This window comes from Tachypleus tridentatus, chromosome 12, assembly GCF_004210375.1.
Source record: "Tachypleus tridentatus isolate NWPU-2018 chromosome 12, ASM421037v1, whole genome shotgun sequence".
Taxonomy (NCBI): Eukaryota; Metazoa; Arthropoda; class Merostomata; order Xiphosura; family Limulidae; genus Tachypleus; species Tachypleus tridentatus.
In genome coordinates this window covers 53502247-53515498 of record NC_134836.1, presented here as the reverse complement: position 1 = coordinate 53515498, position 13252 = coordinate 53502247, and the positions used below count along the sequence as shown (strand labels likewise).

At 36.5% G+C, this 13252-nt stretch overlaps 1 protein-coding gene across 5 annotated transcripts in view; it reads right to left on the bottom strand.

Moving 5' to 3' along the window:
- The window catches only part of LOC143233343 (protein c-ets-1-A-like), an 88975-nt gene extending 78315 nt beyond the window's left edge, over positions 1-10660 (bottom strand). For 3 of the 5 annotated variants that reach the window (XM_076469497.1, XM_076469498.1, XM_076469499.1), the window contains exons 1-2: positions 10266-10639; positions 9004-9117 (exon numbers count right to left, since the gene is read on the bottom strand). In XM_076469497.1, coding sequence (XP_076325612.1) covers positions 9004-9114 — 111 coding nt within the window. In that variant the 5' untranslated portion in view covers positions 9115-9117; positions 10266-10639. Of the gene's footprint in view, positions 1-9003; positions 9118-10265 lie in introns of all 5 variants that reach the window. The other 2 variants (XM_076469500.1, XM_076469501.1) reach the window with 1 other exon arrangement.
- Positions 10661-13252: the final 2592 nt, after the last annotated feature.

Sequence of the window (13252 nt, the reverse complement as noted above, 5' to 3'; positions counted from 1 at the left end):
GCCAATAGGAAGTTTATACTCATTCTTAGTCCTTTCCACTTTCAGATCATGTTGGGGTGGTTTATTTCACCATGCCAATAGGAAGTTTATACTCATTCTTAGTCCTTTCCACTTTCAGATCATGTTGGGGTGGTTTATTTCACCATGCCAATAGGAAGTTTATACTCATTCTTAGTCCTTTCCACTTTCAGATCATGTTGGGGTGGTTTATTTCACCATGCCAATAGGAAGTTTATACTCATTCTTAGTCCTTTCCACTTTCAGATCATGTTGGGGTGGTTTATTTCACCATGCCAATAGGAAGTTTATACTCATTCTTAGTCCTTTCCACTTTCAGATCATGTTGGGGTGGTTTATTTCACCATGCCAATAGGAAGTTTATACTCATTCTTAGTCCTTTCCACTTTCAGATCATGTTGGGGTGGTTTATTTCACCATGCCAATAGGAAGTTTATACTCATTCTTAGTCCTTTCCACTTTCAGATCATGTTGGGGTGGTTTATTTCACCATGCCAATAGGAAGTTTATACTCATTCTTAGTCCTTTCCACTTTCAGATCATGTTGGGGTGGTTTATTTCACCATGCCATTAGGAAGTTTATACTCATTCTTAGTCCTTTCCACTTTCAGATCATGTTGGGGTGGTTTATTTCACCATGCCATTAGGAAGTTTATACTCATTCTTAGTCCTTTCCACTTTCAGATCATGTTGGGGTGGTTTATTTCACCATGCCATTAGGAAGTTTATACTCATTCTTAGTCCTTTCCACTTTCAGATCATGTTGGGGTGGTTTATTTCACCATGCCAATAGGAAGTTTATACTCATTCTTAGTCCTTTCCACTTTCAGATCATGTTGGGGTGGTTTATTTCACCATGCCAATAGGAAGTTTATACTCATTCTTAGTCCTTTCCACTTTCAGATCATGTTGGGGTGGTTTATTTCACCATGCCAATAGGAAGTTTATACTCATTCTTAGTCCTTTCCACTTTCAGATCATGTTGGGGTGGTTTATTTCACCATGCCAATAGGAAGTTTATACTCATTCTTAGTCCTTTCCACTTTCAGATCATGTTGGGGTGGTTTATTTCACCATGCCAATAGGAAGTTTATACTCATTCTTAGTCCTTTCCACTTTCAGATCATGTTGGGGTGGTTTATTTCACCATGCCAATAGGAAGTTTATACTCATTCTTAGTCCTTTCCACTTTCAGATCATGTTGTGGGTGGTTTATTTCACCATGCCAATAGGAAGTTTATACTCATTCTTAGTCCTTTCCACTTTCAGATCATGTTGTGGGTGGTTTATTTCACCATGCCAATAGGAAGTTTATACTCATTCTTAGTCCTTTCCACTTTCAGATCATGTTGTGGGTGGTTTATTTCACCATGCCATTAGGAAGTTTATACTCATTCTTAGTCCTTTCCACTTTCAGATCATGTTGTGGGTGGTTTATTTCACCATGCCAATAGGAAGTTTATACTCATTCTTAGTCCTTTCCACTTTCAGATCATGTTGGGGTGGTTTATTTCACCATGCCAATAGGAAGTTTATACTCATTCTTAGTCCTTTCCACTTTCAGATCATGTTGTGGGTGGTTTATTTCACCATGCCAATAGGAAGTTTATACTCATTCTTAGTCCTTTCCACTTTCAGATCATGTTGGGGGTGGTTTATTTCACCATGCCAATAGGAAGTTTATGCTCATTTTTATCCCTTTCCGCTTTCAGATCATGTTACCATATTTAAATCAGAAATGATAATTGCTCCAGCGTTTTCCATCAGCTGGCCACTCACTGGATGGATTCTTCCCTCTCACCTTTTCTGATTATTTCAGTACTCTTCAAGTTATTCGCTCTCCAAATCCTAATGCTTTGGTATGGGAATGTAGATTTTTGTTCACATTATTACTAGATCGTTTGATGCAATTTCCTTTATCCAAATTCTGGAGCATTAGGAATCTACGCCAACGTTTCTTGACCACCACGCAAAGGTTACTCACAAAACTGTTTCAGACGCATAGCATTCATTAGGCAGAGCAAGATTTTCGCCACCTCTTGTTTTTCAAGCTTATCTGTTCGTAGGCTTATTCAAAATCTGGACGTTTCACTTTTAATGCATTGCGTCTTCACGTTTTCTTGTAGTAATGTTAAATGTTAAGATTGTGGAATCCCTTTTCTGTCGGAATTGTGATGTTATTTTGAAAAAAAAACATCTCATAGTTTATTAACGTATCCTACTTTCTATCATCGCAAAAATGTGTTATCCAAGCATTAAAATGCTGTCTGCTTCACTACGTATAATCAACTACGTTTATACATGACGGATGATTAACTGTTTCAGCTGTTTTCAAGTTCCTTAAAAATATTTCACTAACGATTTACATTATTTTATTAATAATACTAACCTTTTCTTCCACTTGCAATTCTTCACGGCTGTTATCTCCTGGTATGGATGTACCATACGCTCAAGAACGTGAAGTTTTAAATTAAATGTTGCTTGACACTTGATAAGATCTTATTAGTACTATATTGGCCCGACTACAGGGCGATTTCGAATATAAGACGACTCTCCATTTTTAAAAATCAGGGAAAAGAAAACATTCAATATCACAACGTCCTTTTTTATGTCCGTAATAGCAATACTATAACTGAACAGCTTGCAAGTTGCTTAGATGCAAGAATTATCAATAAAACTGCGCGAGCATCTGGCGCGCAAGCGTAGATGAATGACATCTGGACAGTCATGAAGAAGACAAGTTATAGTATGGGGAAGAGAGCCTGTGGTCGGCGGCGATTATAAGGCGAGCAAGAATTTTATAGCCTAATTTTTAATTTGAAATTCGCCTTATAATCGGGCCAGTTTAATTACGTCGTTACTCTAATCCCCAGATAGGATGGGCGAGGTTATTTAACTCGAGTCAGCGTGTGCGTGTTTCCGCGCGCGTATCTCAAAAACTAAGAAATCGATGTCCACGAAAATTTAACATAAAATAGGAATTCGATAAGGGACAATAGTCCTCAAATTTGGTCCGGATCCAAATCCGAATTCTGGATCATTTTGAAGCATTTTTCAAATAGGAAGATGGAACATTTTCACGGTTTTGTAGCAACAACCGTAAAGTGTGATCCTTAAAGTTGAGAATAATCACACTACAAAATATGATCCGGGTTGTTCTGGATCTCAGACAGACCTCGAGTTTTCTAAGATGAAATTCGACGTTATGCAATCTCGAAAATGAACAGCGACGAAAAGGGTATGTAATTTCTCCGATTGTTCTTGTAACGACTTGAGATGTTTAGTGTCATCGCTCTTTATTAATTAAGCGAAACCACATCCCAATGAGCCATCAGTAATACAGGAGGTTCGCTTCTTGCTTGAGAGTGTATGGTTGAAAGGAACTGTTTATTAACTGCATCTGTTACAGGAAGTTTTGGACGATGTTTCAAAATGCTAGAAGTTCGAAACGACGCCCAAAACTTCTTGTATAGATGCAGTCTATTGATAATACCTTTTAAGTTGAGGGAAGCTTATAATCATGGAGAGTACATATTTATCTAGGAACAGAAGCAACGAAAGAACCTTATCAACAGGTCATTTGTTCTACACTCTTTTCAAAACACCAACAGTTTTTAAACCTGGAGTCAGTTTTTCAGTTCAATACTGAAATATAAAATTGCGGTTGCAGCAAGTTTTGATAGCTTAAGCTACGTATTCTCAAAGAAAATGAATTTAAAAATCCTTTATCGCAAATGATAATACTGTTTGTTTTCAAAGTGTGTTACCATATTTAAAATGTATTTCATCAGAAATCCAAAATTTCCTAATTATCTATTAATTACAACAAAAATTAGTTTGCAAACTTTAATTAATTAAAAGAACTGTTTAACAATTATCCCCGAATTTTGCATCCTATAATCTAAACCAAATACAATGAGAAAAAAAGATAACTTTGGAAAGACTTACCCTCCCCCTACAAATAAACCACGTGGTGAATAGAACTTGTTCACTTGAGTTATTAAAAAACAAAAACACCTATTTTATTAATCTTCATAAACTACTCAGAGATGAATACTTTCCTACAACTATTGTTTATCGTTGATGGCAGGCACCAAATGGGTTCTGTGCTGTGGCAAATGCAGGTATTAAAACCTGATTCGGAGCGTATTCAGCCCCCAGACTTGCCGCTGAGCCGCCGTATATATCGAATACATAAACACACACGCACACAATTGATTTTATTAACGCATTTTTATACAAACACTAACATACAAAAGCCATTCACCACGATCTGTAATGACAAATTCACTTCGTACAGACGAAGTGCCTATATTTCTATCAGTTTTACAATGGTCATTATAATTCAGAAGACTGCTGATTTACCATTATATTTGTTTAGTATGCTTCCAGGCAACAAGATAGTCGTTATGACTTGAGAAGTATAGGGTCATAAAACGTGAAATTATACTGCAATATGTAATTAGCATGACTATATATCAGCTTCTAACAGTGGACAGGACAAATATCATGCATTAAACTGTTTGTGGATCCATGACTATGAGATTACATGACCCGAAATAACGTATCAAAAACTGTAAACAAAAATAACACGAACCTTGCAATTTACTTCACTAATTACTGCGGGGTCTCCGATGTATTTTACATAAAAAATTAGCATTTTCCCCAAATGGGTTGATCACTTCTTTACCCAGTGTTGTGACAAGCAAATAGACCAATTACTTAACCAGGTGCAGCATTAGGGCACCGCCGGTGGTGATCTCTAAAAAACCTGCAATTTGAGGAATAAATGGCCTTGAGAGAGAGAGAGAGAGAGTGTGTGTGTGTGTGTGTGTGTGATTTTGTGTGTGTGTGACAGATTTAAACACAAGAAACACGTGCAAAGTTAGGTTGTTCCAGATAAACTACTGTCATGACTTAGCTTTATATCTTTGCATTTTAATACAAGTTACCTGCACTTCTAAGAGATATGGAAATGGATAGCGCATCTGATTTAGCCAATACTATTGTTCAAAATTCTCACTCCATCTAACTTCTAAAGCGTGCAGTTTTTTGTGTTATAAGCCTTCAGACTTACCACTGAGCCACTAGGGGGCAGGAGGATCAGAATCATAAATTAATATCACTTTTAGGTGACGTATTAACGCATGAACAAGGGGATTTGAACAATCGAGGAAACTACTGTCCGTCTGTAGTTGTCAAAGTAACCACCATGCACCCTATAAAATAGTCAGAGCCTTGATGGTCTGTGACCTGGTTTTTCCTCTTCACATGATTTAAACTGAAGAATGCTCCACTGGTCTCCAATCCTTGGTTGTAATTTTCTTTAATTTCCCTCTTCCTCATTATGAGTTCATAGTCGCCAGGAAACGGGTCTTCAATCTTTATAGCAAAGTACTGCAGTTATAACAGTCTGAGATTACCGAAATTAAAAGTTAAAAAGATTTGTTCCGTATCACACAGATTTAAACGGCATACAAGCCTTTGAATTCTGCGAACAAGGACGCCCTCTAATAAGTTAACACATTTCGCATAATTAAACTGATAAGATACCACTAAGTCACAATCGTTTATAGTTTTACAACACACATACATGAACCAAATACACAGAAGTTTACCCTCACGCATAGAAGACTGCGGCAAGTAAGGCATACCGAAATGTTTACGAGATATGCTACCAAAGTCATGTCATTGAATTAAAAAAAAAAAGCAGGTTAAAAGTTGTACCTCATTGTGCCGAATCTGTAATCTGAAGGTTAGACCAACAAATCAACTGAATCTCAAATGGATTCTGATAAGTGAATTAATCCAAGACAATATTTTCTGCAAGTGGTCTTTGTTTATTTATCCAGAACACAAACTAGGCGTCAACTAAACATTAACACCGAAGTTGTTTTCTAACGTAAGAGAGAACAGAAAATGGCCACCGACAAATGCATGCCTCTCTCAACAGAAGAGTTACTGCACCCGTCTTTACTACTTAATATATCGTATGAACGCCATAGGGAAAAATAAAAGTATGGTCACTTTAAAAATTGGTGAGAGCAATCTGCAGATGGAACAAACTGCGTGAATTTTGTTGTTTTTCCAAAAGCCACAAAAATTTCGCAATATGGTCAACTACACTTATTTTAAAATCCGTTAAAGTCAATGTTAAATGGTTAATATTGCTACTGCTGTTTAAAAAGTTTGTTCTCTACGTTACCTTGAAATATTAAACATTGTATTTACTAATAATTATCATGGTTCCCGAAGCAGAACAGTAAAAGTTGCATGTACACTGCCTACTGTAGAATATATAAAGCTGGTGCCAGTTCTTGGACACACTCGAGCGATTAACACTTCACTTAATATGGCGCCACAGAGCAGTAGCACGAGGCATCATTTTGTCTACTAACCCTGTCCTCCAACTATACCTCCCCCTCCCCATTATAACGTAATTTAAAGTCAAGGTTGTACTTTGTTTTAACTAGTTATAACTATTACTGCTTGAAAACACACTAGTGTCCTATACTGTCGGTAGGCCTAATGTGCAACACAAAAACACTGAAAAACAGCCGAGTAAATTACGAACGTCATTTAGAGTTGTTTCTTAATTTGAAGATATGAAAGAATGTATAATTCTAGAAAAAATGTACTTAAGTATCCACACGAGAAGTTTTATTCTCATGCAAGTACTTGTATGAACCAGAGTTTTCTAACATCGAGAACAATTTGTCGAGGGTTCGGTTAGTTTCACCATTTCTGAAGCGTTGTTTACAAAGTTAGGGCACGTGCCTTAACTACACGTGATTTCCAACTTCAGACAACCCAAGGAAGACCACCGCGTTTTTATTTCAAACAGATGTCAGTGAAACCTGACCCCTAATGCTCTCGTCTACAACAGATTTATTGCACGCCACCAAGTTCTTGATCGCAGTACGGTAGTACGTATGCCTAGAACAGCTTTAAAATGGGTCCCGATACTGCAGTCCCCTGTACAATAGCCACGATTTGACCCACTTCTGCGTTCAAACATTTGTTTTCATTTAGTCGAAGCTCGCGTTGAAAAATCTAAAAAAATTCAGTGTTGTTTTCTCAATGTATTTTACAGAATTCACACCGACGTTATTCCAGCTCTGCAAAAAATAATATTTAACTCGTATTATTTACCTATTCAGACACTCACGTGAAAGTAACGCAGAACAAATGCGAGAGATCAGTGACGTGTACATGAACGTTAAGTTCACCGAAATTATAAGCTAGTACCAGTAGACATACAAAATTTTATATAAAGCCTCAGATACATACATTTTACAAACACCTAGATTGATAAAACACACCCGAAAGAAGAGCCAGAGATCCTATATTTCAAAAATAATTATAATTAAATGATCATTTATTTACAGGTGTATTTTGCTACCACGTTAAAAGTATAAAGAAAAGGAATTTTCTGGCTGAAAAACGTATTCTTGTACTAAGCCAAAGAGGGCGTTTTTTTTCACCCTTAGAACAATTAAAAATGATAAAACGATTTGCAGTTAAAAATAATGTTTCATTAATTTCTGTCAGATATGCTCGTTTTAATACATTTCAATAATACTCGATTTTTTCAAATTAACAATGCTGCAACGAACTACTTTTTACTTCAGTTCTTCTATTTCATAATTGAACTTTCGAAACATACATTACACACGCACACTTGAAATTCCAAATAAAACTACTGGTGAGATCTATACATGACCAGTTAAACTATATGCACCAAACGACAAACTTCAATTTTTTACCAGCAAACTGAACTACTCGCCCTTTCAGCCGTTGGGGCGTTATAATGTGGCGGCCAATTCCCCTATTCATTGGTAAAAGAATAACTCAAGAGTTGGCGGTGGGTGGTGATGACTAGCTGCCTTCCCTCTTGTCTTACACCGCAGAAATTACGGACGGCCAGCGCAGACAGCCCTCGTGTAGCTTTGTACGAGTGTGTGTTTTCTTATAGCAAAGCCACATGGGCTATCTGCTGAGCTCACCGAGGGGAATCGAACCCCTGATTTTAGCGTTGTAAATCCGGAGACGTACCGCTGTACTAGCGGGGGGCCAGCTTTGTACGAAATTTAAAACAAACAAATAAATAAACTGAACTGAAAGGTTGATCTTAAAGATGGAGTCCTCGACTTCGACTCTTGTTATTTGTCCTATGTATAATATAACACACTTTCAGCTCGAAGTCACACAATAGGCTACCTGCACTCTGTGCCCCGTGGGGAATCGAACTCCCTTAAATGAGCATTGTAAGTTTGTACACTATCGCTGAAGATCATATTCGTAGAGAGGAAAAAAAATGAAACAAAATAGTGTGATAGGAACTAATGCAGTTCCATACGAGTTAGAATGTAACAGTGGTGTAATCTTGAATAGCTACTTTACAGGGACATTGTGCAGTTTACAAAATTATTTCACTAATGTATGCGCACTACAAATTACTGAGGACAAACATATAAAAAAAGTATTTTTCTGATACTCTTCTTAGTCATTTCCACAGGAAACATTTTCCGGCCTAGTCAGGCCATTCTCACATTACCATTTCTAGAAGGAATGGGGGACATGACCCCCAGAAAAGTTTAATATATAATGCTATGGAATTGAACCTTGAGCCACTTTAACTACAAATAGTGCATACACACAACGTAATGGACTGAATTAAAACAAATGCAAGTTTTAACAACAAGTTGTAGCAAAATATGCCATGTAAAAGTGGCCAGGCGTATGGCCCTATTAGTAATAGTATATCAATCAGCTTACGTTGTATATCCATATAAGCTAATATTGAATGTTTTAAGATAAGCAGTAGACGAGTTTTTATTCAGTTTAATATTTAACACTTTGTTCGTATCACTTCTCACAGAGCTTATGTTACCATTTACATCTTTGTTAATTACCGTAAACAGTTCTCCATTTCTGATCCACAAGAAATACGTTTAATTAACACTTTTTAACTTGCAAACTTACCTTAGGTACTCTTTGCTTCTTGGTGGCGGCCATTGTTCTATTATCGGTGGTTTTCGGGAAAAATTCGGTCTGTTCTAATGAATAGTCACTGTAGATTGATTCCAGTTCCATTGTCTGTTGACAAAATATATGTATAAATGACATAGCTAAACAGAACCCCCTAGAGAAACTGATTTTGTATTACAATAACAACATAAAGCTACGTGGATGTAACAGTTTCTATGTCACAGCTGCTAGGGAGAAACACACTTCGTTAAAGCTAGGAGGGAATTCAAGTGGGGTACCTGTGTAAGTCCCCCCCTTCAATCCATAATTTTGCGCCAACAATATTTTTTAACAATTAAGAACGAACTAGCGAATTATAGTGCATAACACTCGCTGTAAATCCATTGTTATTTTAACTAAATTTACTTACCATGTTCTATAAGGTAGTGTTTCTGTATGCACCTTGTTCGTAATGATGGTATGTATACCTTGAGCGACTTGTGTTAAAATTTTCCAACTATAATCCTGGTTCACCCTTAGTGGGCCTGGCATGGCCTAGCGCGTTAAGGAGTGCGCTTCGTAATCTGAGGGTCGCGGGTTCGCGCCCGAGTCGCGCCAAAACATGCTCGCCCTCCCAGCCGTGGGGGCGTTATAATGTGACGGTTAATCCCACTATTCGTTGGTAAAAGAGTAGCCCAAGAGTTGGCGGTGGGTAGTGATGACTAGCTGCCTTCCCTCTAGTCTTACACTGCTAAATTAGGGACGGCTAGCACAGATAGCCCTCGAGTTGCTTTGTGCGAAATTCCAAAACAAACAAACAAACAAATCACCCTTGGTAGCCTATTATACTCGAGACACTTCTCGTTGCAGTACGTTTGAAGGTTATACGAATGTAGACTAAAGATATAAAAATAATATAAAACTAGTCTGCTAATTTGTTAAATATAGGAATTTTACTTATATGTTATTTAACAATTTTTCTTCTTTTTCCAGCGTTTAAATCAGAGTTGTCCAACAGCTGTTTTCAATTTTATTTTTAGAGCGAAATGGGACATTTTTATAACCATATTTTAGACCATACTTAAAAGAAAGCTGTAAATATAATACACACACACTTGATAAAATGTCAATGACAGAATTACGTCTGGAAGACAAAAGGCACGAACATATTACATCTTGAAGTACGTACAAATTATAACAATGTGTGAACATACGATTCTTTAAGTAACAGAGTAAAATGATGGATCTAAAAATACAATAATCGAAAAATTACTCACACCAATAAATTATTTAGGTTGCTAGGCGGTAAACCAAACCTAACTCCTCACTGCGATGTTAGCCGAGTGCTCTCGCTGAACCTTGAGACTTTTGTCTTGCGCAGTAAGTAGCGAGTAAGCCTTTTGTTAATCTCGTCTCGATGTTGTCAGTCGAACTTTTAACGTCTTAGGACTAAGACAAAAATACGTTTACATTAAACCTAGTGCACGTTTGTCTCTTCTATACACACGAATAAAATCAAACTGTGTTTTGAAGAAGGTAAATACAGATTAACGTTTTACATTAGCTGCTTCATTCAGAACTTCTACAAACACTCCACGTTCGTAAACATCTATCTCCTTGTGTATCGGTACCAGTTTGTGCGCTTGTGAATGAGAAATACACAACGCTGATTGGTCGGTTTTGTCGAATAGTTAATACAGGAGTTACAACCAGTTGGCGCCACAAGCGTAATGTGTAATTGCATGACGTAGCCGTCTCGCAAGTTCAAGCTGAGATGAGATAGAAGGTAATACAAAAACAGGGTAAAATTAATAAATGTTTATTTATACTGGAAATAAACATTGAATAATGATTTATCGCATGATGAAAACAAGAGCGAAAAAGAAGAAGCATATTTGCTCAGTATAGCATGAGCCGAGGAACACTGCCTTAACTTGTAGATAATTTATCTTTTATGGCATACTTTTTAGGCTAACCGGTCTTTATGTATTTAGACACGTAACCGTTAATTTATTTTGCTGTAAAATCAATCAACAACAGATAATATGTATAGTTTATGCAATCCTAATACTTGACTTTTGTGAAGTCAAACGTAATTATTTTCACGGTTATAATCAATAAACAAACAAAAACATTTGATTTATTTGCTAACGTAAGTATATGAGGATTATATTACGCGGTGCTTTAAGACTTGAAGAGCGGATAAAACAGTGACTGTCAAACTGTAAAGTTCCGAACCGCCTATGTGTAAATGTTTCAGTCGTATTTGTAAATTTGAAGTTTTAGTGAATATTTGTCAATGTGTATTACTCAAATAAACATTACTATCACACGTTTCGTATCTCTAAAAGTAGAAGTGTGTTGCGTGTGTTTTCTTATAGCAAAGCCACATCTAGCAATCTGCTGAGCCCACCGAGGGGAATCGAACCCCTGATTTTACCATTGTAAATCCGTAGACTTGCATTGTTTGTTTGTTTGTTTTGGAATTTCGCACAAAGCTACTCGAGGGCTATCTGTGCTAGCCGTCCCTAATTTAGCAGTGTAAGACTAGAGGGAAGGCAGCTAATCATCACCACCCACCGCCAACTCTTGGGCTACTCTTTTACCAACGAATAGTGGGATTGACCTCACATTATAACGCCCCCACGGCTGAAAGGGCGAGCATGTTTGGCGCGACTAGGGCGCGAACCCGCGACCCTCAGATTACGAAGCGCACGCCTTAACGCGCTAGGCCATGCCAGGCCCCCGTAGACTTGCACTTACTGCTGTACTAGCGGGGGGAAAAGTATATTGTGATAATAAATACACAAAACTAGATTTACTGAGGTATGAAAATTAATTTGAAAAAACAGTTAAGTTCTTTAGGCTTCTACAACAAAACATACCTTCAATATGAAACCACAGGTTTCCGTCTCTTCCAAGTATTCATTAATTTTTTTTTCGTTAGAACCTTTTCAAAAAAGAAAGAAAGTAAAACTCATCATTTTTACATTTGTGAATCATTTATTTGTTTGTTTGTTGCTAAGCGCAAAGCAACACAATGGGTTATCTGTACTGCGTACCGAAATCCGGTTTTAAGTGTTATGCGTCTTCAAATTTATAGCTGAGCCACTAGGGAAAAACTATTAAAGTAACTTTGTGAGTTTTCATCCTTAATGATCCTTGAAATTTTTTGCGGAAATAAAAAGAGCGTATAAGACTTCAGACTCTAAAGGATTTTAAGTACAAATCTCAACCGTAATACTATATTGATTTATCTAAAGTAGTTTTGTACTGTGTGCTAAAAAATATCTCACGTACGTCTTTTACAAGTCGAATGAAATGCCATGTCAGAGTTGTAAACCTAAATTTTCTTTCACTTCACGCACCTATCAAGGAAGAAGGAACTATCTATATTTAATAACAGTTGTGCAACATTGTTTCGCAAATGAGATGTACTTTACACATATTGTTTATTATTGTTATAATTTTAATCTCTTTTTTTTTCAAATCTAACTGTAGTGGGTGTGGTTAACATTCCCCATATTCGTTACACAAGATTCCAGTTTTGGATTACTTGGAAATGCAATAACACGGTATAAATGTTTAACAGTATACATGAGTGTACAACCTACCCACTTCAAGTGACTCGATAACATTGATAAGATTACAATTTATCATTAAACCACCAGTTTATTTTGTTTTCGTACGACAACCAGTGAAAAAAACAAAACAAAAAAAAACCACTAAGAACTGTTACAGGCTAAGTTAACACTCCTACGAAAAATGGGGCCTAATAGGCCCCAGAGCAACTTGAAAGGTTATTAATATTAGGCTAATAATTTTGTATTTAAATGAAATTGCCATTTCATTTAAATGAAATCAAATGAAATGGCAATTTCATTTAAATACAAAATTATTATCCAAATAATTTTTGGCTTGAGAAATGATAAATGGCAATTTCATTTAAATACAAAATTATTAGCCAAATAATTTTTGGCTTGAGAAATGATAAATGGCAATTTCATTTAAATACAAAATTATTAGCCAAATAATTTTTGGCTTGACATTTGATTTCATTTCATTAAATGAAATGGCAATTTCATTTAAATACAAAATTATTAGCCTAATATTAATAACCTTTCAAGTTACTCTGGGGCCTATTAGGCCCCACTTTTCGTAGGAGTGTTAAACAAAGCCACGCTGATGTCGTTTAGAAGTTTTAAAAAAAATCACTCATAACTCATTGTGTAAAATAAACAAATATATACACATATAGATGTAA